General features: G+C 46.7%; 1 protein-coding gene across 2 annotated transcripts in view; it reads right to left on the bottom strand.

Moving 5' to 3' along the window:
- The window catches only part of CALCOCO1 (calcium binding and coiled-coil domain 1), a 46,383-nt gene that overhangs the window by 26,068 nt on the left and 6,837 nt on the right, over positions 1–13,478 (bottom strand). For both annotated transcript variants that reach the window (XM_081971108.1, XM_081971109.1), the window contains 2 exons: positions 1,109–1,263; positions 233–335 (listed from right to left, as the gene is read on the bottom strand). In XM_081971108.1, coding sequence (XP_081827234.1) covers positions 233–335; positions 1,109–1,249 — 244 coding nt within the window. In that variant the 5' untranslated portion in view covers positions 1,250–1,263. The remainder of the gene's footprint in view (positions 1–232; positions 336–1,108; positions 1,264–13,478) is intronic.

Genomic DNA, 13,478 nt, shown 5'->3' with positions numbered 1-13,478 from the left:
ATGGAATTGATTTGAGCACTTTGGGCCATTGCTGTTTTGAGTAGCTGTTTTGAAAGGGCAGGCCAGATAGATTGCTGAAATCAAGTTCAGTAAGACTGGTTGTTCTGTTTATCTACTTTATCTTGTGTCACCATTCTGCTTGGGCAGGAAGTCATTCCTCAAGTGTTACTCAAAACATTTAGCCGTGTATGCTTTGATGAATCTGCTCTGAATCACTCGAAACATGGCTTACCTTGGAACTGGACACTGCAATGGAGGGTTCCTTCAGAAGCTCCACCATCTGGCATTACGCCCCACACAAAGGTATAATAGTCACGTACCGAAGAAGCATCCACCTGAGGCAAGGAATGGGAAAGGTAGCATTAGAAGATGTAGTACTTGGGTAACTCTCCCTGAAGGTCCACCATTGCAAACCCAACAATTTGGGATGGATCCAAAACTCCTATCCTAGCTCACTTTTGTTAATTTTAATCATCAAATGTTTTAATGTTTTATAATGTTGTTTTTATCATGTTGAAAATCGCCCAGTTACTTGATTGTGAGATGGGTAGCATATACATTTAATAAATAAATAGAATTCTTTATGAATTACTAACTGATAACCCGGCGTTGTCTGGGTATTTATTTATAGGGGGAAAACGTCCAGACCAATTTCTAGTTGAATTTTCCCCCTTACCAGAGGGAGCCCTCATTTGGAGTACTGTGAAGCCGTTACCATGGCAACTCCACTGCGCTGTACAGTAGAAGCCATTTTACGGCATTACAGTAGAAGCCATTTGAAGGCACAACAGGCTGTATCGTTAACAGAATTCAGACCACAGTATTTGTTTCCAGAGAGTAATCTTGTCTGTGGTTTTTTTCCTATTTTGAATGCTGTTGTTGAGAAAAAAATATGTCCATTTCCATACAAGAGGAGTTGGATTTGAATGAGGCTTCAGCTTTTTACTATACAGTTCCTGGGTGCTGTCAGAACTGCAAGTAGTAAAAAAATAATAGCTAACAAAATGTGTGGTGTTCATATACACTTGATAACATTTTCTTCAAAACTCCTGAAATGTGACCATACACATTCAAACATAATCATCTCACTTGTCCCCATTTGCAGTACCTTAAAGATCCCGATCCAATCTCTGGTTGATGGTTTCATGCCAGGTGGCAAATTGTAGTGGCACTCCACCTTGGCGTGGGGTATGTAACTTGAGGCCACATTCAGGAAAACTACGCTGGGGTGGGACTGCACCTCTTCCATCTTAGTCACTTGGGCTGTAAAGTAAATGGAAGCAGTTGATCATGCAAGAAATATGATTTGGTGCTAAATCAGCCAGAGGGGCACTTAATGGGCAAACCATCTTGTAGTGCAGCTGAATTGTTTTACATTCTGCCCTTAGTTGAAGAAGGGATGTCTTTTGCAATGCATATTATTTAACTTACCTTATGATGTCATAAGGTAGGCCTGCTTTGATTAATTAATTAGTTCTGTTCTTTCTTTAAAGATGGGAGACCTAACTTTCTGCCCCAAAGACTTGCTCTACTGGCTTCCCTGCAAATGAGTCTCAGGACATGACCTGAAATATGAGGAAGGCTAGTTTTACGCAGCAAAACAGTGTTGACAAAGGCCACCAGTCAAGCACTGCCACCTTCAGTAGCAAAATGGAGGAAAGCCTTTCTTCCTGTTGAAAATCCTTGACAGCCACTGCTAACTGGAGCAGAAATACAGGAAAAAGGAATCTGTCTTAGGACAGGAAATTATCAGGGAAGAGAACAGGACATCTGTAGTTATATCTATACCCGTGATGTCGAACCTATGGCACGTGTGCCATGGGTGGCACACGGAGCCATTTGTTAGGGCACGCGAGGCATTGCCGTCAGCTGACTTTGGCCTTCTTTTGAGGCCGTTTTTCGCCCTCCAGAGGCTTCCCTAAAGGCTCCCGAGGGCGAAAAACAGCCCTATGGCCAAATCAGAAGTCAATTCCTGAACTTCCGGTTTGCCCGTAGGGCCGGTTTTTCGTGCTCCGAAGGCTTCAGGGAAGCTCCGGAGGGTCTCCAGGCGGGCAGGGAGGCTATTTTCACCCTCCTCAGGCTCCTAGGAAGCCTCTGGAGGGCGAAAAAAGTGTGAAAAAAGCAGGGGGGAGCGCTGGTCTTGCGCGCAGAGGGAAGCACACAAATGTGTGGTATGCCTGCGCATGACCCCCCCTGCGTTCCCCCCACTTTTGGCACGTGAGATAACTGATCTATACAGTATCTATAGGAAAAAGCTGAAATTCTTATTATTTCTGATTATTCCTGGAGAATTCTATTCTGCTGGGCATAGAGTAGGTTGGGTATGTGTGAAAGTGCATGCTCTAAAAGTAAATATGGAAGAGTCTACTACATCTACCCACTTGTCATTCATCGTAATATTTTCCCTGGCATTATCCTCAGCTTTACAAGCCATTTTTTGCCCAGTATTGCTTACAGATGGGAGACACAAATTAAATTATGTAATTGCATGAAACTGCTTACTGCACACATGAATGTGTTTAATCCACATTCTCTGGTCCTAAAGCTTATGTTCTTTTTCTGAAACAACAAAGAGCGTTTAACAATTTTTGGGAGGGTTTTTTTTTTTTTTTTGACAGGAAAGGAAATAGGAATAAGCATTAGGAGTGGCAGCGTATGTACAATGGAACATGGATGGAAGCCAATAGGAAGGGACTGAGCCAGGATGGCCTTCTTAATCTTTGCAGATTGTTTTTCCATCACCAGGATACCTCGGTTAATTATTGATTGTTATAATGATTTATTTATACCACACCGTCAGTTTACATGGTACATTGCAGCATGTGTATGTATATATGTGTGTGCGTGTGTATGTATGTATGTGTACACACACACACACACACTCACACACAGAAGGTACATAAAAAAAAAATCTTTGTCCCCAAGGCACTTACAGTCTAATCAATGATGGAAAGAAGCAGCAGAGAGATGGGGAGGGGGAGGTTTTAAAAAAATGTCAGCCAATGCAGTTCAGAGCCATAAGAACAATGGCTTAATTTCAGCAAAGGGAGTATTGCAGAGTTCAGGGAAAGATAGCAGGAGAGCCAATGGTTCAGAGGATGGATGTAGAAGGGACAGAAAGAGAATGAAATTGAAAGAGAACAGCTCTGGAACCTTCTTTTTCTTATTTGCCTAAAAAAGTCTGAACATAGATTTGTCATCCTTTTCGTTCCCTAAGCCCCGAGGGACGCTTTCATACTGAGATTGTTTAAATTGCCACAAGACACTGGGAAGCCAGCTAAGCAACTAGTGCTCCCTCCCTTCCTCCAAGAGGAGAGCATTAAAAATGGTGGCAGCAAACACCCCCTAACCCCCCCCCCCTTTCCAATTTCACCGATTTGATGCTTTAGAAAAACATCGCAGCAATTCCTTAAACAGAAGGGCCACTCTAGCGGCATTCTTGCGCTCGCCCTTTCACTGATCCATGGACTCTAAGATGGTATTTGAATAGAAAACAAGCACCGGGAAGACCCAGCGTGTGCGGGGGGGGGGGGACTTCCCAGCCCCCTCCCCCAACCTCCCTGCATTTCAGTGGGATAAAATTGGACTCGCAAGTTTTGAGCTGCACTGCATTTGAGTCAGAAATGAATTACTGAGTTGTTAACTAGGAACATTATTGTGAAGTCACCAGGGAACACAGATCTGATCCTGGAGCAGCATGAATTTATTTATTTATATTTTATTTCTTTAATCATTTTCTATAGCCACTCATCTCAGTCAATGACTCTGGGCTGCTTACATGCTATGTATGGAAGCAGCCACATAATCTATAAGGTAAAGGTAAAGGTTCTCCTTGCACATGTGTGCTAGTCGTTCCTGACTCTAGGGGGCGGTGCTCATCTCCATTTCAAAGACAAAGTGCCAGTGCTGTCCGAAGAGGTCTCTGTGGTCATGTGGCCGGCATGACAAAATGTCAAAGGCGCACGCAATGCTGTTACCCTCCCACCAAAGGTGGTTCCTATTTTTCTACTTGCATTTTTACATACTTTCGAACTGCTAAGTTGACAGAAGCTGGGACAAATAATAGGATTTCACTGTTATGCGGCACTAGGGATTTGAACTGCCAACCTTTCTGATCAACAAGCTCAGCGTCTTACCCACTGAGCCACCGCATCCCTTACAGAATCAATAGAGGCAGACTAATCCTATCTATAGATGGGCCGAGGAAAAGCAAGAAACTCTAAACCAATGGCAGGTTTCCCCCACCACAATTATACCTCCACATGGAAAGAGGATGAGAAACCACACCCAACAGTTTATTAATTCTTCATCTATTAGTAATATTATTCTTTCCCAAGGATCTCTCTTGTGCAGAACTCGTATTCAAAACGCCTCCTTGCCTGTCCCTGCAAGGGTATTTCACCGCTGAACAAAGACTAGGATGATCAATGCCTTTCCAAGTCTTACTGTTTTGCTGCAGTTCACTTGAGCTACAATTGGGACTGGCAAATCGGCCATTAAGTAAAGTGATTGCTAAGTGAAACCACCATTGTCCTTACAGTTTTACTTCAGCTTTGCTTTGCTTTACAGATCTTGCGAGGATTGGTCACAAAGTTACTTTTTCATTGCCGTCATAACTTTGAACAGATGCTAAATGAGGCAGTCACTGAACAAAGATTGCTGGTACAAGTATGAGACTGGTAGGGAAAAAAAAAAAACCCATGCAGTGGAGCTTGTGCTTTCTTATAGCTTGCTTAATTGGTGCCAATAACAAATACAGATTAAATCTGATTTTACATGAATTGACTGCAGCGAGAATAGTATTTGCACAATAATGGACAAGTGAAGAAATCCCAACAGATGAAGATGCGATTAGAAAAATATTAGAATGTGCAGAAATGGATAAGCTAACACTTTAAGGAAAAGAAAGAAGCTGAATATTTTTTGACTTGGGACTTATTTTATCAGTGGCTAGCTGATAAAAACAGGAGCTAGAAACAAGGAAATATATGGAAGGATCAGTAATATAAAGAAGATATATTAACTTGGTTAAAAAATTATTATTATTATGTGGTTAATCTTTGGTGAGATTCACAGCCTTTGGGGCTGGTTGGTAGCTCAACAACTCGAGTCCTAACCAAGGACCTAGGAACTGTTGTTGTTGTTATTATTACTATTGCAATGAATATTGTTTCACTTTATTTCCTAATTTATTTCCTAAACGATTTGTACTCTGACAACACACTGTTCAATTGAAAATTTTATATGTTATAAAATAAAATTTTATTATAAAAAAACAAAAAAATAGAGATTAAATGTGGGGCTCTTTATATTCTGCAACTGGTTCCCTCCTCGAAATCGTACATAGCGCTGCCCATTTTTCACTCACTAAGCCTGAGAGTAGAAGGCAATGATGCTATTTGACAGTTTTCCTCAGCTTTCCTCAGTTTTCCTCAGCCTGGAAACACAACCAATGTGTGGACTTGTTGCTCAGCATCATGGATAATGAATTTGAGGAACTAAAGAAGTCCTCCAGTTTGGGGAGCACTTAGGTTGGGAAAGGCTGTGCTATGGGATTTCATTTCAGAGGAGGAAGGGGGAAAAATAAGTCAGATTAGAACAGTCTCCATTTAACTTGGGGCCTTCCGGATATGTAGGATTACAATTCTTATCTGGCACAGCCAGCACGACCAAAGAGCAGGGATTTAAAAAGCTGCAATCTGATAATAAGATCCAAAGGGCCACAATAGTTCTTTATCTTTTTTTCTATAATCTCAGTTTATACATGTAAAATATTTTTAATTTTTTGTTCAAAACTTAATTGCTCTTAAGGAGCCAGCACTTTTCAATCTGGGGTCCCCCCCCCCACTTTTGTGTGTGTTTGTGTATGCATGTTACAAGGGACAAGGTGGCTCAGTGGCTAAGACTCTGAGCTTGTCAATCAGAAAGGTCAGCAGTTCGAATATGTAGTGCTGCGTAACGGAGTGAGCTCACGTTACTTGTCCCAGCTTCTGCCAATCTAGCAGTTCGAAAGAACATAAAAAATGCAAGTAGAAAAATAGGGACTACTTTGGTGGGAAAGTAACAGCGTTCCGTGCGCCTTCGGCGTTTAGTCATGCTGGCCACATGACCACGGAGACATCTTTGGACAGCGCTGGCTCTTCGGCTTTGAAACGAAGATGAGCACCGGCCCTTAGAGTCGGGAATGACTAGCACATATATGTGCGAAGGGAACCTTTGCTTTTACGCATGTTAGACGTTCACTGAGCTCTTCAAGAAAATGAACACAACTCAAAAGTCTGCTTACTGCTGCTTTTGTACAACATCTGTTTCAAAAGGAGGAGCAGCAAGCCCTAATAGTCCACCTGCACCAGTGGTGGGTTTCAAATTTTTTTAGAGCCTATTCTGTAGGTGTGGCCTGTTTTGTGGGAGGGCCTGGTGGTCATGTGACCGGGTGGGAGTGGCTTGGCAGTCATGTGACTGGGTGGGCATGGCCCACTTGTAAAATGTGGTGAAACTCACTTAACAACGCTCTTGCTTAGCAACCAAAATGTTGGCTCAGGAACTCTGGCATTTGAAGCACGCAAGTCTTAAAGCTGTCAAGTTACAAGATCCTTGCATCCCTAACCCTTTAGAAAAAAAACCCAGAGGTGTTCAAACTTGACAGCTTTAAGACTTGTGGACTTCAACTCCCAGAATTCCTCCTTCCCTCACTCAGTTGCTATCGCTGGGGTGCTGCCAGGACAAGCAAGATCTTGGGAGGGATTTTCCCTCTCCCTCCAGAGAGCCCATGCCAAAAGCTTGGGGAAGGGAGAGACGGAACTGACTGCACAGGATTGTGCAGCTGCTGCTGTGAACATGTCTGTTTTGCCAGCCGCAGGACGGAAGGAAAGAAGACGGTCTTTGGAAAGAATCACCCCTCCCCCTTCAGAGAGCCCATGCCGAGAGAGAGAGAGGAAGTGGGCTGGTTTGAACATGGGTGAGCAGACGGTTTAGTGGCCAGTGAGTGCCTCCTTTACTTGTTCGGGCAGGCGGAGAAAGAAAGGAGGCATGTGATAGCTGGTGGCAAAGGAGCTCTCCTTCCTCTTGCGCCTCCTGTCTTGCGCCCGTTGCTGCTGGAGCCACTTTTGCTGAATCCGGTGTGGTGGCCATTGCTGAGAGCATTGCTGGCAGCCGCTTCTTGCCATCGCCGCCGCATCAGATTCAGCAAAAGCGGTTCTAGCAGCAACAGGACATGCCTGGGGAAGGAAGAGCCGGAACTGACTGCCCGGGATTGTGCTTCAGCCACCGCTGTGAAAAGGTCTGTTTTGCCAGCTGGGAGGCTGGCAAAGAAGCCTCTATTTCTCCATCACCGCTGAATGGTCCATGCCCTCCCCCTACGGACTGACGCTGCAGGAGGGAAGGAAACAAGCCGATATTGGGAAGAACTTTCCCTCCCCCTCCAGAGAGCCCACACCGGGAGACAGGAGGTGGGAAGGTTTGAATGCAGGCGAGCGGATGGTTTGGGACCGGCGCCTCCTTCGCTCGTTCGGGCAGGCGGAGAAAGAAAGGAGGCATGTGATAAAGCACCCCGCCACCAAGGGCGAAGGAGAGCTCTTTTGCCCTCGGCTATCACACCCCTCCTTTCTTTCTCAGCCCGCCCGAACAAGCAAAGAAGGCACTGCCGCCCACCCACGTTCAAACCAGGCTGCCTCCTCTCTCCCCAAATGGGCTCTCTGAAGGGGGAGGGAAGGTCTCTCCCAAGATCTGCTTACCTTACCTCACGGCACAGTTCCAGGACGGTGGGATATTCTTTTTTTCGCCGGTACGGGGGTGGAGCCTTGAACCCTGCTTTCCTACCGCCTCCAGTGCAGCCCTGCACAATCTCTCTGCCACCCCACCAACCCGGCTGCAGTTAGCATTCTCCTAGCGATCCTTCCTGGCTGCGCCCCTGCGCCTCACATGGCAGCGGCACGGGAGCAGGGTGGGGCAGGCCAGGGGAGGGAACGTTCCAGTACGGGGCCTCCGGAAAATCAGGTACGGGATGGCACGCTAAATTCACCCATACCGGTGCATACCGGCTGAAACCCACCCCTGACCTGCAGCTATCATGAGCCAGGTGGGAAATCAGAGCACAAGGTCTGAATCCTCTCTAACTTTAAAAGAAATTATGGAAAATCATAAGGCTTTCCTTCACAGAGAAATCAAAAGAAAAAGCAAAATCCTGCAGAAATGCGAATGAAATACACTGAACTAACTTAGGAAGAGAATAAATAAAGGCATCAGGCAATAAATTTAAGCTTGGGTTGGACCAGAATATAGCCTGCATGAAACATCTTCCTTCAAGTTTGTTATCTGGGATCAAAAATGAAGTGGGAGGCACCCAAACTTTTCTTCATTGTAGAGCATCTAGAATCCGTGAAAACTTTTCTTAAGAGACCAACATACAGCAAGGACGTTGCTCTTTATCCCAAGCAGTTCATAACCTTACAAAGTGCTTTAAAAAGACTTTTCCCTCCTATGCCTTTCAATATATACTTGCAATGTAATTTCAAGGCTTTTTTAAATGTAGTGTTTAGTGGAAATGAAACTTTTTGTTGGAACCTCACAATGAAGGGCAGATTTGTTTGAAGGCAACCGGATGGTGGCCCTGGCATTTTAGCACCATAATATTACAAGGACAAGATGAGAAAGATTTGCTATCAACAAGGCAAGGGATCAGCCCCTCACAATGGGATGTGGCCTAGATAATAGCTGCTTGTTTCTGGCATTTACAACAGAAGCAAAGGGTCACAGCAAGTATTAACAAGTTAGGCCATGAAACTGTAATGGCAACCAGCGTGGTTTCTCAACAATATAACTGCATTTGACAATCCTTCTCCTCCTTCAACCCAGGAGATCTAGGAGCAAGCAGGCCTAATGTGACAATTTCCTTCCCTGTGGTACAGCAGAGCACTTCAGAGTTGATATATTGGTGGGATTTATTTTTTTCCAAAAAAAGGAGAAAGCTTAGCTCGATCACGAAAATGATGAAACACCCACGCACACCCACACCATTGTGTGTAAGACATGTACGTTTGAAATATTTAACTGGCTTGCTTTATAAATCAGTAGGAATGAAGGAGGTGGCAGGAAAAATAAGATTTCAGACGTATTGGATATACTCTTTTTTTTTTTTTTACACGATTCCCAAATCCACTGACTAGATGTTCAAAATGATGGTGGGGATGGGCCTGAAATACACAAAAGTAAATGTTTCTCAGCACCATGCTGGGTCCAGGACACGGCTGCATTCGAATTAATTTTGTCTACATAAAATCCACTTTGGTGCAACTTTCTTTGTTTCAGCAGCCTGGTTTTATGCCAGCAGAAGACTATTTCTATTGTTGATGTTGCCCAATCGGGAATTGGAAATTTTGGGTACTCTACTTCAAGTTAAGAGATCTACTAGCAGAGCCAAATCTACCTTCTGCTCACCCTGATTCTAGGCCATCAAGTCAACTCTCTGCCTGAGGCAGGAAAGACGGGGTTATATGAGGCATATGAGCTCACAGACGGAGCACCTGGGAAGACGTCTGGCTAATTGGAGCGCCAGGAAAGCCAAACCGAACTATAGCCTTCAGGACTAATCCACCCATAAACTCAACCGTGGTCTCCATCATAACCCACTTGTGAAATTAATTTCACCAGACCAATGATGGCTAACCTTTTTCTTGTTGCGTGCCGAAAATATACACGCATGGCACACCAACACTCCTGCGTGCCAGCATCCATAAGGCAATGCACGGCCTCTGTGCATGCACAGACCCTTCCATGAATCTTTCCCCATGTGCATGCACACACCTATCCCGCATGCTTCCTCTCCCCCCCCCCCCTGTTTTGGACCAACCTTTGCCGGCACAAATGGCCTGCTTTTGCAGAGGCGGCAGCAGCTCCTCCTCCGGGCAGCCTCCGTCCAGCCAGCCATGCCAGCCGGCAGGACCATGGAGGAGCGAACTGCCCAGCCTGCTGCTGGCATGCCGCCCTTACAGAAATGCTCCTCTGTGCCCATGCAGCCTGCCCCTCTCGGGGACCACAGCTGGCTTGCCCTGCAGGGCCAGTGAAGAAAGCAGTGTCCCAAGTAATGGCGCGGTGGTTTGCAATCTCAGAGCTGCTTGAGCCGAGCTCGACCATGTCTTCACTAGATGCACAGTACCACACCATGCACCCTAGTTTGCAAATTCAGCCCTTGAAAATTTGCTATGCTGGACGCTGCCCAGTGAGGCTGGCAGGAGGAGGAGCAGCCGGCTGGTCACGTATGCCTCCCTCCCTGCCTCCCCGTGCGCCTGAGCAGCCCTTTCGTCTGCAGCTATTGCTGCTGCTGCTGCCATTCTGGGGCCTTGCTTCTCCTCCCCTGTCCCCCACAAACCACTTCAGACTCACTCCAAATTAGATAGAGGGAGGGGGATGGTAAAGAAGAGGTGGCAGCCCTGCGCACAAGGATTCCTAATCCTTTCTTTTCTCTCTCCGGCGTTCCTCCTGCGCAACTCTGCCGCCCCAGAAGGAAAGCTGCAGTGACAGGGGGAAAGGCAAGAGTGACTGGCCGGATCGGGCGCTCAAGGGAGCAAGGCAGCATTTGCTGCCTGGACTGCCAGCTGCCCCTCCCGCTGCTCCTTCCACTAGCCATGTTGAACTTTAAGAGTTCGAGTGGCAGCTAAATGAAAACAAACTGCATAACAAAGTGTGGTTGGGGGCAAGCAAGTCCAACATGGCTAGGGGAAGGAGCAGCGGGAGGGAAGCAGTGAAGGAGCAATGGTTGTTGTCCCCCCTCTCCTCTTTCCAGAAAACACTCCCTCCTTTTTGCTCTTCTCTGGACCTGCATCGCCAGACGGCCAGCTCAACTTCAGGAAGCTTCCCATTCCATTGCAGGAGAGGTAGCCAGACAGGCGGGCTCTCTCAGTTGCTGCCGGGTGACTCTCTAAAAAGCCCGCTTACCTCTTCTTCCACCCCCGAGTGGGAATCACCAAGAAAGGGGCCAGGAAAGTGGCGGTACTTGGCTGCAGGCGCATTTGCAAGCAGCCTGAAGTTGAGCCCGCCATCTGGCGATGCAGGTCCAGAGAAGAGCAAGAAGGAGGGGGGGGGGCTTTTTCTGGAAAGTTGTGTACCCTGTGCGCTATTACTGCCGAGTTCAAGTAACTGCATTCATGCATGAGCCCTCACACGGTACACATCCATGTCGCCCTTTAAGGCAGAGGAAATGGGCAAGAAAAGCTGATCGTGGTCCATCTTAATGGCCAAAATCACTTGAAAGAAGCCGGTAGAGATCTCGCCTGCTTCCATTTTTCAAGCCAAAGGCACTTAGGAGGCACATGCACACCCAGGAAAGGAAAAAGTCGGATGGAAAAAGGCATGAAGTAGCTATGGCCGTTGTCCCCCCTCCCCTCTTTCCAGAACCCCCCCCCCTCCTTCTTGCTCTTCTCTGGACCTTCATTGCCAGACAGCCAGCTTAACTTCAGGCAACTTGCAAACACGCCTGCAGTCAAGTGCCGCCACCTTCCTGGCCCCTTTCTCGGCAATTCCCACTCGGGGGTGGGAAGAAGAGGCAAGCCGGCTTTTTAGAGAGTTATCCTCACCCGGCAGAGAGAGTCTGGCCACTTCTGCTGCAATGGAATGGGAGGGAGAACTCCCAATCTCTTTCCCAAGTAGCCAACGGGAGCACGTGATTCATAGCGCTTGGAATATTTCAGCTTGGGGATGGCTTTGGCACTCTCTTTTTGCCTCCCCCTACCCCTTTGAGTGGGGCAAACTCATTTGGGGAATGAAAATCCAAAGCGGCTCCCTACTTCAAGTCAAGATTGAGGTCTGATCTTCTGTTAGGAGAGAGCCATCCCCGTCTTTGGTGCCCGGAGGCTTCACAGGGAGGTCTGTTAGCACCAAAACAAGGGTCACCCACACATGCCTGGGGATGGGTTGGGGAAGCACCAAAAATGGGGCATGGGAGAGCCGTGCAGCCCCCCCCGAATGCACGCTCTCCCCCCTCTCCCCACGCATGCACCTGGAACCTCCCCCTACTCACCACACTTTCACACATGTCTCCTGCCGACACCAGAGACCTAAAAATCAGCTGGCTGGCGGGAGGTGCGGGCATGCACAGTAGGTCTGAGCTGGGTGACTGCTTGCGTGCCAGCAAAGAGGGCTCCGTGTTCCACCTGTGGCACACGTGCCATAGGTTCGCCATCACAGCACTAGATGATGCAATGGCTGCTGCTTTAAGAACAAGAAAAAATCGGCCTACTTGGCATGCAAAAATGTATCATCATCATCCCAGCAAATCCTGACTGAAGCAGATGAGATTTATTTATTTATTTACTTATTTATTTATTTATCCATTCATCCGTCATCTGTCCTGACCTAGGCTTCCCAAGAGCATGAAGCAAACTCCTTGTCCAGACAAAAAACCCTTTTATTAATTTACTGTGAATTCTGCTCGTTCACATCCAGCAAAGTCTTCAAGGGAGGATTTACAGTCACAGACCTTATCTGGCTTGGAGAGCTTCCAGGCCCGATATCTGCAAAACTTGGCAAGGAGTCTCAGAGAGTCACAAGCCAATTAAGCAAACTAATTGTCTCCTGCAAACTCTCCTTTCGCTCCTCTTTTATTTCCTCTGGGAGGGGACATTCATCGTCCACCTGTGGCCTTACTCCCAAGTCGACCCCTGTTCTTTAGCTGTTCCCTTTGTCTAGGAACTCTGTGCATGCACACATTGGGAACAGACTCCAGCTGTTCATCTGCCTCACTGATATCTGTCTCTGAAGGCAGCTGATAACTGGCATATGGCTCTGGCCCCATTTGTGCCTCCGACACAGAGCCTTCCCCAGACTCCAGGACTGGGCCATGTTCCTCCCCAACCTCCTCACTGTTCAAATCTGCTGCCAACTCCGCTGGCGGGCCACAACACCATCCATCCATTAATTTATATTTCACATTTCTAAACTGCCCACCTCTCTCAAAGAGATTAAAGATTATAAACATAGGATAAAACCCAAGTTGGTTATGGGGGCTTTTTGTTTTGTTGTTGTTGTGTAGTAAATCACAAGATCAAACACATAAAACAAACTGGAACATCCATGTATATAAACAGTGAACCTTGGAGTACCAGCTTCAAGAGCTGAGGAGCCCTTTTTTCCATATATCACGTTTCCAGAGGTATCTGGTTAGAAACGTTTGGAAGCAGAAACAAGAATAATAACCGTGCCTTTTTCCAATGAGGTCGTACCTTAAGAAGGTAGATTAGGGATTGTTTACCTGAACAATACGCTATTGTCAGATAAATGAATGTATAGCCTAGCGGTAGGACAAGGGTCGGCTCTAGAACTGCATGTGGCTCTTTCATCCCTCTGCTGCGGCTCCCTGTCACCGGTCAGCTCCACAATTGATAGGGCTTTTGGTTAGGACAGGTAGAGGAAAGAGGATGCCACACTAGGAGACTCTATGGTGGGGGGAACCGGACTTCCAGTCAGCAGGGGAAAAGGGATGCTGT

This window comes from Natrix helvetica, assembly GCF_964273705.1.
Source record: "Natrix helvetica genome assembly, chromosome: 1".
NCBI classification, from domain to species: Eukaryota; Metazoa; Chordata; class Lepidosauria; order Squamata; family Natricidae; genus Natrix; species Natrix helvetica.
This window is presented reverse-complemented; position numbering and strand designations above follow the sequence as displayed.